Source organism: Taeniopygia guttata, chromosome 7 (assembly GCF_048771995.1).
Source record: "Taeniopygia guttata chromosome 7, bTaeGut7.mat, whole genome shotgun sequence".
NCBI classification, from domain to species: Eukaryota; Metazoa; Chordata; class Aves; order Passeriformes; family Estrildidae; genus Taeniopygia; species Taeniopygia guttata.
In genome coordinates this window covers 14,255,137-14,268,422 of record NC_133032.1, presented here as the reverse complement: position 1 = coordinate 14,268,422, position 13,286 = coordinate 14,255,137, and the positions used below count along the sequence as shown (strand labels likewise).

The following is a 13,286-nucleotide window of genomic DNA, read 5'->3' as shown; positions in this document are numbered from 1 at the left end:
TTATAGTTTCAGTAGATGTGAACTTGTTTTCTTCTGTTCATTTTTAAAAGCATTTCTAGTAAAAAATTAGAATTTAATTATTTTAGATTACAAAACATTATTCTGAGCTGTTAAAAGTCCATCTGTCTCTCAGCACTGTCAGAGTTTATTTTCCTTAAAATTATATGTGGAAATAATGGAAATTCCTTTGAAACTGTCTGTGCCTTGTTTCGTTAGAACAAAATCTCCTGTATTTTAGCCAAATGGATTGAAATACTATTTATTCAGGTAAATGTGAAGAGATGGCAGTCCATGTCATAGGGGAGTTGTGTTGTTTTGTTTTACACAGTGAAATCTGGTAGGTGGTACCCTCCCTTTGTTTCCTTGATCAGGTAAGAGGCAGTGCAGTTTCCTGAAGGAGACTTGAAGGGGATTGCAGGTTGCATCATGCACATCATTTCATAGTATCGTTTGTGTTGGAGTTGGAAATTTAGAAGCGACTTCCACTCACTAGAATCTAGTGTAGGACTCCAATTTAGCTGGCTTTTTTGCTTCCTGCAGGAAATATTCCTTGAGTCCAAGACTGCCTTTTTGTATACCACCGAGTTGGGCACATAAGAGCAGCAGCTTAAAGAAAGCTTTCATAGTTAAAGTTCTGATGTGCATGCATTCTCTGTATGATTTCAGTGCTTACCCACCTGCCTTTCTGTTTCAGAATTACATGGTATATGTTTGAGTTTGAACAGAACAGGAAGTAGGGAGAAAACAGTTTAAAAACTAAGCTAGAAGCCTGCATGTTCTGGACAGGATGTTGAAAACACTGTTCTGATTCAAAAGTGCCTTTCACAAGTGTAACTAGTGAAAGAATTATGATGCAATTATAAATGTCTCCCTTTTGGAAACAAAATGAAAACACCATTTAAAATTAAGTAGGAGTTACTTACAGTTTTATCTGCTGCTAATTTTGCTTTGTGAGCAATTTACCTTCTGTTTGCTTCAACAGAAACTTGATTAAATCTGTGGTAACTTGTGTTTATAAAGTTTTCTGTAGCATTTTATTCAGAATAGTCTATGATGGGACTTCAGCTTTAAGAATGTATGCTGGTGTACATTTCAGTTTGTCAATATTTACTCTGTGGTGGCTTCTCAGGAGTGGATTCACACAGAGTCTTGATGTGGTAGGTGGGAAATGCAATTAAGAAAATAGTTTCTTCTGGAACTTACTTGTACTCCAGCATTAGTTGGTGAATGTTAATGAGGTATTTGTTTTTTTCAGTACGTTTAAAACTACTTTCACTTACATTTTTCCGAGAACATTATTCATACCAAAATACTGGTGTCTTCAGAGCAATACTATCTGAGCAGCCCTTTTTTCAATGTACCTTTAGAATATCTCTTCAAAGAAGAAAAGTTTTCTCTGTTTTAAAAAGTAAGGGAATGAAAATGGATTACATTAATTGACCAAGAGCCCATAAGAAACAGTAGAAAAGGCTCTGTCTTTAGTGGAGATACAGTTTTTCCCTGGAGCCCTATAATATCAGGTTGGTACTCAGAGCCAAACCAACTTCATTTATCATTGAATTACATACAATTAAATATTTTAATACACAGGCAATGTTGGAACTTGCACGTTTATATCTTGCACAAGACGATACTGATGCCGGTCAACATCAGTGCTCCTTGCTGCTGAAGAACGACCAAGATAATGAAGCAGCAACGATGGTATGTGCTGTTATACTAATCCTGCATCAATGCTTTTTGAATTATTGCTGCAATGTGATATATTCATAAAGCACTACTTCTAAAAAATCCTACAGCTTTGTGATTTCAAAAAAATGTGAAAAATCCATGGCAACAAAATGTTTTTGTGTTTATGCCAGCTGATGTTTCAATATGAAGTTCCTAGCAGTCATAGCCATTGTTCTACCTCAATATAAAATGAGTCTTTAGAAGTAAAGGAAAAAGTAGTTGTAGTACGTTTAGATAAAGTATGACTCAATGCATGTTCTATTGATAATTGGCTAATACTCAAGGAAGAAGCTATTTTCTCAGCACAGTAATATGAAAACATTTTTTTTTCAAGTGCTAGGATAAAAGAACTATGTATTTAAGGTAATTTTATTGCCTCATTCAGCCTTAGTTACTCACATGCCTACTTAACAGTTTTAATTGCAGCTGCAGGTTCTTGTCCAGGACTTGTATACTTCTTGACCTAAAAGACAGCTCAATAGTCTGAGCAACTTTTGATGTAACACTGGGAGCAAAGTTTTTTTAAGATGGGAATAATTTGTTTTCTCAAAGCAATCTAACATCTGAAATTTGTTGTAGTGCATGAACAGAAGTAATAGCACTCTTGAAATCTGTTATTAAATCTACTCTATATTAGCTAACTATCAGTGGAAAGAAACTGAAAGTAAAGAATTCATTTTACCTTCCCTGCTGATGTGAGCCATCATCTTTTTTTCCCTAATGGTAATCTAACTTTGCTTTCCATGTGCATAATCTGCAGTTACTGGAAATAAAATTAGGAATAAAACTATGCAAAAAAAGAAAATCTTTGAAAGATATGGCAGACTACTTAATTACCTTTTAATTTGCACCTTATGTGAAAAGCTGTTCATGTACTTGTTCATTATTAGCTGTTTGTGTTGTATATTGTGTTTCTTTTCCAGAGAGTAATAAAAAGTCTAAGTGATTTTGCTTCTTGTGCAGCTCTTGCAGCACTTTAAAGCTATAGTTTTAGCTTTCCACATAACCAGAGTTCATTGATGTTTTCTCTCAAATTTACCCTAAACTGAGACAATTATTTATAATTTTTATTCTACATTTTTACAATTTATAATACCTTGTTTTGTTTTCTCTAAATTGTTCTATACTGTAGATGATGGCTGATCTCATGTTCAGGAAGCAGGATTACGAACAAGCTATTTTTTATTTCCAGCAGCTCCTGGAACGCAAGCCAGGTGAATATTTAGCAGTGATACTTTTAATTTGTTCTGCTATGTAGTTCTAACAAAATAGATTAATAAATAGCTGAATAAAAACTCATTGCTTGATTAAAAAGAAATGTTTTATTTATAATGTAATGGATACTAAAGCTAAAGACCATTACCGTTTATTAAAATATAAAGAAATTTTAGGAGAATGTGATAAACAATATTTCTTGTAGATACAGTAATTTACTTTGCTGCAATGTAATATGCTTAGTTTACCTTAAGCCAAATACTAATAAGGTGTTATTTACCTGTTCACTGTAAAGCACTTTCCTAAAAATGTCAAGTGCATGAACACGAAGGTAATATTTTTTAGAAGACTAATAAAGGAAACTTGGCTTGGACAGCAGTAAGTTTTTTTTTAGCAATTTTTAAGTTGGGACCAGAGAGAAAGCTACTAAAATCTATTAAAATTTTTCCATGGACTTTGAAATGGACTTTGAAAGAATTCATGAGAGTGCAGCAAATGGTTTTTTGGTGCTTTTGAAAGTGAAGCACAATTATACTTCTACAAAAACCTGTATAAAGATATTGCAAGTATCACTTGACATCTTCATTCTTGTATCTGAGGTTACTGTGCAATATGCCTTATGTATTACATATCTCATTTTTGTATGTGAAAAAATCAAGGCATGCTCATTATTTCTTATTCATATAGCAAATAAATAGAATTACAGTCTCCTAATTATTTGTATATTTAGATAACTATGCAACCCTCTCTCGATTAATTGATCTGTTAAGAAGAGCCGGTAAATTAGAAGAAGTCCCAAGATTTCTTTCAATGGCTGAAAAACATTCTTCCCGAACAAAGCTTGAACCAGGATTTCACTACTGCAAAGGACTGTATCTTTGGTACTTGCAATTATTATTAAGATTTATTTGACTATGTAGTATGGATTTAAATTATTTCTTGTCATCCATTATAATTTAAAGGTGCTATGTTGATTTAATTAAGGTGTCAGGATTTAAGGAAATTCTCGATTTCTCTGAATATCTCAGGATGTTCTTCCAGGTTCAATAATGTAATTCTGGTTTTCTTCACATTTTGCAACTTGTCAGACTATTTTTAGTTTGCAAACGCAAGATCCTTGCAATAGTATGTGTGCTGTCCAAACCTTGAAATACCAGTGTGTGCAAATGGGTCATCTGTTTTTAAAAACTTGGGTTTATTGGGATTTGGGTGGCATTTGGAACAAACAATTTTACTTGCCTGGCTTTAAATATTTTAATTATCTGTGTACAGGTACACAGGTGAACCAAACGATGCACTGCGGCATTTTAATAAAGCTCGAAAGGACAGTGACTGGGGGCAGAATGCAGTCTACAACATGATTGAAATTTGTTTGAACCCAGATAATGAAACTGTGGGTGGAGAAGTCTTTGAAAATCTCGATGCTGACATAGGGTAGGTGAATTAAATAAATATTGCTTGGATTATTCTGTCATCTCGTTCTTCTGCTGCCCCTTGACAATGTGCCTTAATTTAAATTGCTAGAACTTTGAGATCATCTAGTGCTTTGAGTATTCTGTGTTATTGTGAGAGCCATTCTATACTGTAATAAGTGAGTCTCAAGCAGAAAATGCAGAAGATACTCTCTGGAATGCTGGTCACTTGCAGTGTTACAATCAGCTTGTTGGGTTGGAATTGCTGCTGTTGAAGAAAATCAATGTAGAATGCCTATATACCAGAGCCATTTTTCTACAAAATGGCATGTATTTAGCACAGGAGCAGTTCTAACTTGTAATTATTCTGGTCTTTATTAAAAAAATAAGCTTGTATGAACATTCTTTTTTTTCTGCTAATAGTAATTCAACAGAGAAGCAGGAGTCTGTGCAGTTGGCTGTAAGAACAGCAGGAAACCTGCTGAAGGAGCTTAAGCCTCAAACCATTCAGGGTCACATTCAGCTGCGAATCATGGAGAATTATTGTCTCATGGCAACCAAACAAAAATCAAGTGTTGAACAAGCACTGAACACTTTCACAGAAATAGTTGTGGCTGAGGTTAGTAACCTGTCTCATTTCCTCACTCTTCCCTTTCATACTTACTACATTGTTTTTAACTAGTCTCCCACTTCACATTCAGTAACAGTGGCACGTGTTAGTGCTGTTTGCTCTAAGGATTATTCTCCTATCAAAATTTGAAAAAGGCATTTCTGAAATAACAATATATTTTAGAAGTCTTTGGTTGAATTGCAAATTTAGAACCCAACTAAATGCTGATATTGCTGGTTACTGAAATGTGAGTAGGCTGTTTGGTTGCTGGGCTTGTTTTTTAATTCCCAGGCTTGCCAGCAGTGTGTTTTATGATGTAAATCAATTGCAGTGCTTTGTGGCAATTTGACAGAATAAAGACTGCAGAACAAGATTATCCATTGCCTTAAAATTCATCCTTAGGATATAAATCTTCAATATTTTTATAACTATTTGTAGTTATTATTTTTATGATTAATAATAGATATTCCTGTTATCAGTAGCTTTCAATAGATTTTATTTCAACAGTTGTAGAAAGATTTAGTCCATCAGAATGCTATAAAATACATAAGTTACTACTACTCTTTAACTGTATGCTGAACTGCACCTTGGCTGAGGTGAGTGTACCAAGGCTGATCTCACATGTAAGGCAGTTCTGGGAATCACAAACAAGGTTACAGGTCCCTCTGCCTCCAGTACTGGCTTCCCAGTCCTGCTCAGAATTGATCTGAGACCCTGTGAATGTGGCATCTCTTTCACATGGTGACAGTTCCACCAGGAAGAGTGCTGCAGTTTATTCTTCCTTCTAGGGTTGCATAAAGAAAGATACCTTTAATCTCTTCATAGTTCTGAGGCTATTGGTCCATAATAGGTGTGGCTATTGAGGGAGAAGGGGGATGAGTTTATTATGTGGAAGAGAAGCTTTTGGTGGGATTTTTTTTTTTTCAATGCACTATGAAAAATGTATTTACAGCACAACCTTAGAAAGAGATGAATAGGCAGAATACCAACAGTGAGTCAGGACCACTGAGAAGGAGAAAGAAGCATTTCAGTTAGCTCCTAATACAACCACCCTCTCTGCATGTAGGAGTTGCAGTTGCAAGATGTGAGCCCCATTCTTATCCTTTACTAATGAAGGCAGGATGTCAAAAATTGCACTTGTGCCAGGAGTTCTTATAGCTTGCTTTTGAGGCTCTTGCCTAGAATGGTGAATTTTAAGAATCCTGTTTGTTTATATAAAGCTTGGATGCATACAGTTTAGACATTAAATTTTTTGGAGCTGTACACCTAATAAAAGGAATCAGACTCCCTTTCACTCATATTTGACAGGCACTTCTTTAAGTGAAAAATACCACTTTTATTGTAACTTCCAAGTGACTCCAGTTTTTATCTAAAGTGTTTGTGTATAAAAAGTATAGCACTTAGTGGTTTCTGATTTTTTTTCTTGTGAGATAAAATACCTGTGGATTTTTTTACCATTTCTTGTGCTTGGTGGTTATCATGATTACAGAAATAATTGTAGCACTAGGTGCAAAACGTATCTGTAAGATTAGATGCTCTATCTTTATTTCCTGACATTTAGCTTCTAGTTTAGTTTTTAGATACCTGATTAAAGTCTTACTTTAAAAAAAAATAAAATCAAAATAAAAAAAGCATCAAGCAGTCACTGTACTTTTTACTGCAGAAGGATCATATACCAGCACTTTTGGGAATGGCCACAGCCTACATGATCTTAAAACAGACTCCACGAGCCAGAAATCAGTTAAAACGGATTTCAAAAATGAGCTGGAATCCCATTGATGCAGAGGATTTTGAAAAGAGTTGGCTTCTGCTTGCAGATATATATATTCAATCTGCAAAATATGATATGGCAGGTGAACTTCTGAAACGATGCCTTCGTTATAACAGGGTAAGTCAGTGCACGTTGAAAGTAACCTTAGAACCTTCCTATTTTAATTCATCAAAATGTTTCCTTTTCCTCTGAAACAGAGTTTTGAAATGTATTTGTTTATTCATTTGCCTGGTGTTTCACTTATTAAGGAGAAGTAGACCAAAATAAGACAGGAAACCAGCAACTTCACACTGGAGGGTAGTAAACAAACCTGTGAATGCTGCTTAGTCATTTTTATTCATGTTCTGTAGCAACTTCTGCAGGTTTCAACTGAAGGGAATCTAAAAGCTTGGAGTGTTTATGAAATGTCAGAAATGCATTTTACAGTCTCACAAGACTGATGAAGAAAGATGTGGCTGTGTAAATTTTGGAGACTTGCTCCATTTACTGAGATTCTATCTTCGTATTTTATATTTCTAAACATTTATGTTTGTAAGCCTGCTACAGTGCAGGATTATTTTTTTTAAATGCTGGTATTAATCTTTTTCTGTGTCAATACTGTCTGTTAGATTGTCAGGGGACAAGGTCTAATGTGTTCTTTACCTCAGGGTTCCTGAGCAGGCAAACTGCACAATACTGTGCTTTGACTATGGGAACAAGCACAGATCTTAGCTTCTGCTTATTTTTCATTTTCATCAGCAAATAGCTGATTATGTTCTTCTAGCTTGACTTTCCTTCATGTGAGGTAGTCCAGTAGGCTTGGTGTTCCATACACACTGTGCTGCAGGTTCAGGGTACTGTTTATAGAGCACAGATTTGGTTTAGAAAAGGACACTATGCTTATAATTTTTTAATTAATTCATTAGTATAGAAGGTAAGGTTTATTATTCAGTCGCATTTTAGCAACTTCTGAGAGAGATGTTTTTTGAACACTTTATTTCTAAACATAAAATTGAGAGACAGCTACAATCGTTTTTGGTACAGTGCTATTATGTACTTCTCCAGAGAGGCCTCTTTAAAATAGGATGTGTTCAGTTTCAAAATCCATACAGTTGGAGGATAAACAGGAGTCATCTCCCAAAACAAGACTTACATTGAAATAGATGGTCTGTGAGCAGGTGTGTACCATGAATGCTGCTTTATTATGGAAATTACCAAGTAATTGGTAATTTCCTAAAAACATAGCCTACCAAGTAATTTGTTTTCTTATAAAAAGTTTGGGACCCATGAGGGACTTAGATAAACAGGCTCTGCTTATTGCAAGAAGGATGGCAGATAAGAAGTGTGTATATCTGCCTCCTTGCAATGCAGCACAGGACAGAGAGGGACTTCTCTCCAACTTGCATGCAAAGCTGGTAAGCAGGAATTGTGCTATACAAAGAGATTTTGAACAGTTTACATCTTAACATATCTTGTCAATCCACAAGACAATATTTTATGTGGTATTCTCCAAATTGGAAGACTTCATTGGATTGAGAAAACATGTTACTGTGATTTGTTAGTTTTTCTGTTAGTTTAACAGAATTTAATTACATATATATAAAATTTAAGTAAATGTGTTGAGTGAAAATTTCATAAAAGCCTAGTGTAATTTAATGAGGATTTTTTTTTTATTTTAAAAGACTTATGATTGGTTAGTAAGATCCTAGCAAGCAGATTGTTTCTGTGAAATTGAGGCTTCTTACTGATTACTCCTCTTGGTTTTGAACTTTTGTTTATGACAAATGAGAGGGAAAGTATATTTTTATCCTCAACTTTCAAGCATTCCCATACTGATTCCACTAAGCTGTGATTTGAAAGCCTTTTATCAGTAGACTTTGAAAGCCTAATTTGAAATAGTAAATTTAAAGAAGGAAGGTAATTTATATACCAATATTGCTTTGCACTGTCTTTGCAGAAAAGGTACATGTGTTTTTCTCCTGAGAATGTTTTACCTGTTGGCAGCATGCTAATATAAACTGTTCATGATAAGGCCATATAGTAGTTAGGCTTTTTATAAATTATTTTCCTGCTTTATGTACTACATGTAAGATTTCTGCGTTAATTACTGTATCTTTAATATGAAGTTTTATTATGGAGTTAGATGGATTTATATGTGTGTATAATATAAGCAAGGCTAGTGTTCTCAACTAATACTTAATAGATTTTTTTGAACCTGCTTTTCAGATGCCTGTGACTTGCCACTTGGATTCATAAGAAATGAAATACTTAAGGGTTGATTATTCTCTTTAGGTTACTTATGACTGTCTTTAAGTTTTACTTGAAAAATAATAATGTTAAACCATTTTCAAAACCAAAGCTATAAACGTACTTTGTTAAGGAAAAATCCAAACAATATTTGTGGAAGCTACAACACTAGACTTGAAAAGCATCTGTGTGGGGTTATTATTAACTGAGAGAGATACTGTTTTTGTACGAGTCCTTGCAGTGGCCTTTGTGATGAACTCTGTACTTGACCCGGAGTAGAGCATAATTCCATATAACTTCCATATAACAGATACTTTAAATCAAGACTATTGTGTCATCAAAGCTAGGACAAGTATCACCTGTGATTTCCAGTTGTATGGATTTGGAGTATTTTAGCAGTTAAGTTGTCAATATTATTACATGCAAGCTTATCTAAATACAATTTTGAATCAATATTTATATTTTGCAGTCATGCTGCAAGGCGTATGAATACATGGGATACATAATGGAAAAGGAACAGGCATATAAGGATGCAGCAATGAATTATGAGATGGCCTGGAAATACGGAAACCAGACGAATCCAACAGTAGGCATGTATATATAACCTATAAAGTATGATTTTAGGTACTGTGGTAGGAATGAAACAACTACCTTTTACTGGAAAGACTGTTTTTAATTTTCCATAGAAATAAAGTATCACTGGTTTTCCTCACATAAATCCACAAATGTTTTAAGGTGTAGTGAACGTGGAAAGCCCCCATGGTGAGAGGCAGCAGCTTTATGATACTTCAGAAGTTTCTGCTTACTGTTTTAGTACAAGGTTAGATTTGAAACAGTTTTACTTGGCTGTTTGTCAACAATTTTCTCTGTATTTAAGTTTTAACTTTAATAATGTATTGATAATAATCTGCTAGATACTGTTTGTAGTAGAGAATCTTTTATAAGTACATACATATGTATATATATGTATATGATGGTGCCAGGTCACTGATTTGTTTATTTAATTTTTGATTCAAATTATCTATATTGATCAGGTTTTATGTACATTGAGTGAGAATTTAAAAAATAAATTATTTTAAATGTCTTTAAATATATCTATTTTAAAAAAGATGCCCAACTGAAAACTTGAGGCACTAAGTAAAGTTCCAGTTTGGATAATAAATTTAAATTTGCACTAAATCATCATAGTTTAATTGTAGGAACCGTTTTGTGAAGAGGATACATAGGATAAAATGCCATTTTCTTACTCAACATCTAGAATCTGTCCATAGGTCCCAAGGCCAGTGATTGAAACACATGAATTCTCTTTCGGGTTTTGGGATGTGTTTATCACCCCTGGGAAATACATTCAACTTCTAGGCTTTAATCTGTGCTTTCTTTGTGCCCTGTGGGTTTTTTTTAGTGTTCAGATGAGACAGTCTTTGGCATCAGCTGAAAAAAAAGTATTTTTTTTTAAAAGATTTTAACTGTTACGTGCCTGAACTGCCATACGTTTTGTTTCTGTACCTCTAACTGCAGTGGTTTGGTTCATGGTTTTACCTAATACAATCTGTAGATAAAATAGTATTTTATTCATGGGACTAAATGTTTGTGGGTTAGCTCCTGCTTTTATAACATAGTTCTGAAAATGAGTATACATGGATGGATTACCAAAACTGAATGTGTTGTGAGTTATATGTACTGTCAGTCAAGAAATTAGGAGGATCAAACCAGAGGAAGGTATATACAAAAACAGAAATAAAAATTACTGATAGAAATCTGACTATAGGTTAAATGGAAAAACCTCTATATATCTGTGTTCAGGTGCAGTAATTTTTACTAGATATTCTTGTTCTTGTAGACTAAGCCATAGTGGTTGTTGCTAAAATATTACAGTTGTTAATCAAATTAAATATATTAGAAAGAACTTTCAATAGCAAATAGATCAAGACTTTTCATGTTTTTATTTTGAAACCCTCTGGAGAGTGGTAATTCAACAAATTGCAAAACTTTTTGATGTCTAGATAGGAGATCTAGATGTCGAGATTTCTTTACTGAAATCAGACTGTGAAATAATCATGCATACAAAAGCAAGTCCAATCCTGAAGGTACTTTGTGCACTTGTTTCTAGCTTTGCATTACAGCATTGTGAGGATTGTCATACATTAGAACAAAAATGGTTAAAGCAGCAAATTTCCATCTGGCAAGTAAAGCCATACAAACTGGTATCAGATCCTGTATTTGCCAGTGAGGCTAAGCTTAAAAATGGAAGATTTAAAATTTCAAATTTTGGAAATTGCATGCTTATAATGTTTTTTTTTTCCCAGGCCTGTTCTCTGTCCAGGCTGATATACTTGAGCTTTACCTCTTAGGTTGCAAATATCAGCTTGGCATGTTGCTATGCGACTCAGCTATTCCATGTGACTTTTTATATCATTGGTCGGCTGACAGTGGTACTGAATAGCATTTTAATTCCCTAGTTAGTTGTCCCTTTTTTTTTTAACTTTTTCCCCTTAATAATGGAATTACCTTTACAGAGGGACAGTGTATTGCTGGCCACAGTGAGAAACTCTGTGGGATACCATGGTAATTGAAAGAATGCAGCCATTATTTATTCTCTCTAGTAGCACGTGCTCTCCAGAATAATGTCTCCTTTTGATTCAGACATAGCTATCAGTGTGTCAAGGACTTTTATTTACTACTTGAAGTGACTTTCAGTAGAAATTTTGATCATTACCAGGCTTATATGAGACAACAGTAGAAAAAAAATACTAACTTCAGAAACACATGGTGACCCAAAATAAATTCAAATGTGGTATTTTTGTTATTCAATACAGAAACTGAAATTAATTGTTGCTTTTGCTCTTCACCCTCTCCCCTCACCCCTTTAATTACAGGCTACAGGCTGGCTTTCAATTACCTGAAAGGGAAGAGATATGTTGATGCAATTGATGTTTGCCATAAGGTAGAATTTGTGTTCAATACTCTGTCTCCTGTAGCAACATTCTTTTACATAATGGCCCTTCTCTTTGGTTGAGTTTACATTTCTAAAATACATAGCTTAATGTTGAAAAAGTGCCCTATCTAAAAAGTTAAATATCCTCTTCATAATATGCTCTGTCTTGAGCTCCATGGAACCAGATAAATAAAAGTGACTGGCTGTCTATGTGAAGGGATACTCCAATGGCACCACCTTCTTTTGGCCATGCAGTTGCAACTTGGTGAATCCATACAGAAGTACAGGTGAAAAAATTTATCACATCAAATATTAGTATCAGAAGACACTGTTGGAAAGTAACTTGAGGTATTACCTTTGTATGGTGCAAACATAAGCAGCGCGAATGCAGAGTAAGAGGAAGGGCTACTGTTAAAGAAGCAGAGGGAATATTATGAATTAATAATTATTCATATTAATAAAATAAATTAAATTTGCTCTTTTTCTGAGAAATAAAGATAATTAGGAAGAACAAAATTAATGGAAGGGTAAAAGAGAAGAGGGAATTGAAGGGGAGAAGATGGAGTAGGTAGAATATGCTAAGAAAGAATCAAGGGAGTGAAGACATAAAAGCAGTTCATCATTGCAGAGAAAGTATGCTTAAAACCTCAGTAATGTCTCCAGAGGTGCCTTCTGATTCATGCATTTCATGCTTTAGCCCTTGACCCCCATATCTTTTGCACCAAGCTGAAAGGACAGTGGAAATGAAACGAAGTGTCTTTGATAGAGGTGGTTTTGACTTGCATGTGTGGTGGTCTCTATCCACAATTAAATATTTGTGCATTCTTAAAACAAGCTTGTTGTTGTTTTAGTTTTAAAATGTGTAAGCTCAGTGATGAGAGAGATTACCAACTCAGAACTTTTGGGTTGTATTGTCTTTTGACAGGTCCTTAAAGTACATCCAAACTATCCGAAGATCAGGAAGGAAATACTGGACAAGGCCCGTGCATGTCTAAGAAACTGAGTTAGTTTTTTGTATGACTCATGGAGTTCTGTTAACCAGACTTTGGAAACTATGAATGAAATACTGCAGTGGCAGAGACCACATCAGCAAAAAAATACTGTGGGTATGATGAATTTAACTGTATTAGAGATCTGGGTTATTTTTATGAAAAATCTGCAACCCTGAAAGAAATTTTATTTGTTCTCATTCAGGATAGAATACCACTCCCACATGTTTTATGTAAAGTGTCATCAAAACAAAGTGTTATCAGCATTATAAAAATATTTTAAACATATAACTCAGTATTTTATTGTGTTTATTTGAAATAACACAAAAACAACAACCTGTCTTATCTACTGGATGTGCATTGTAAAGATGCGGGATTTTAGTTCATGTAAATCACTACT

General features: G+C 34.4%; 1 protein-coding gene across 5 annotated transcripts in view; it reads left to right on the top strand.

Annotated features, from left to right (window-relative positions):
- The window catches only part of TTC21B (tetratricopeptide repeat domain 21B), a 36,330-nt gene extending 23,153 nt beyond the window's left edge, over positions 1–13,177 (top strand). For 3 of the 5 annotated variants that reach the window (XM_072932188.1, XM_030278406.4, XM_030278407.4), the window contains 9 exons: positions 1,591–1,701; positions 2,861–2,942; positions 3,674–3,824; positions 4,216–4,377; positions 4,779–4,974; positions 6,629–6,853; positions 9,432–9,552; positions 11,839–11,906; positions 12,823–13,177. In XM_072932188.1, coding sequence (XP_072788289.1) covers positions 1,591–1,701; positions 2,861–2,942; positions 3,674–3,824; positions 4,216–4,377; positions 4,779–4,974; positions 6,629–6,853; positions 9,432–9,552; positions 11,839–11,906; positions 12,823–12,900 — 1,194 coding nt within the window. In that variant the 3' untranslated portion in view covers positions 12,901–13,177. Of the gene's footprint in view, positions 1–1,590; positions 1,702–2,860; positions 2,943–3,673; positions 3,825–4,215; positions 4,378–4,778; positions 4,975–6,628; positions 6,854–9,431; positions 9,553–11,838; positions 11,907–12,822 lie in introns of those variants that run through there. The other 2 variants (XM_072932189.1, XR_012056976.1) reach the window with 2 other exon arrangements.
- The last annotated feature ends 109 nt before the right edge of the window (positions 13,178–13,286 follow it).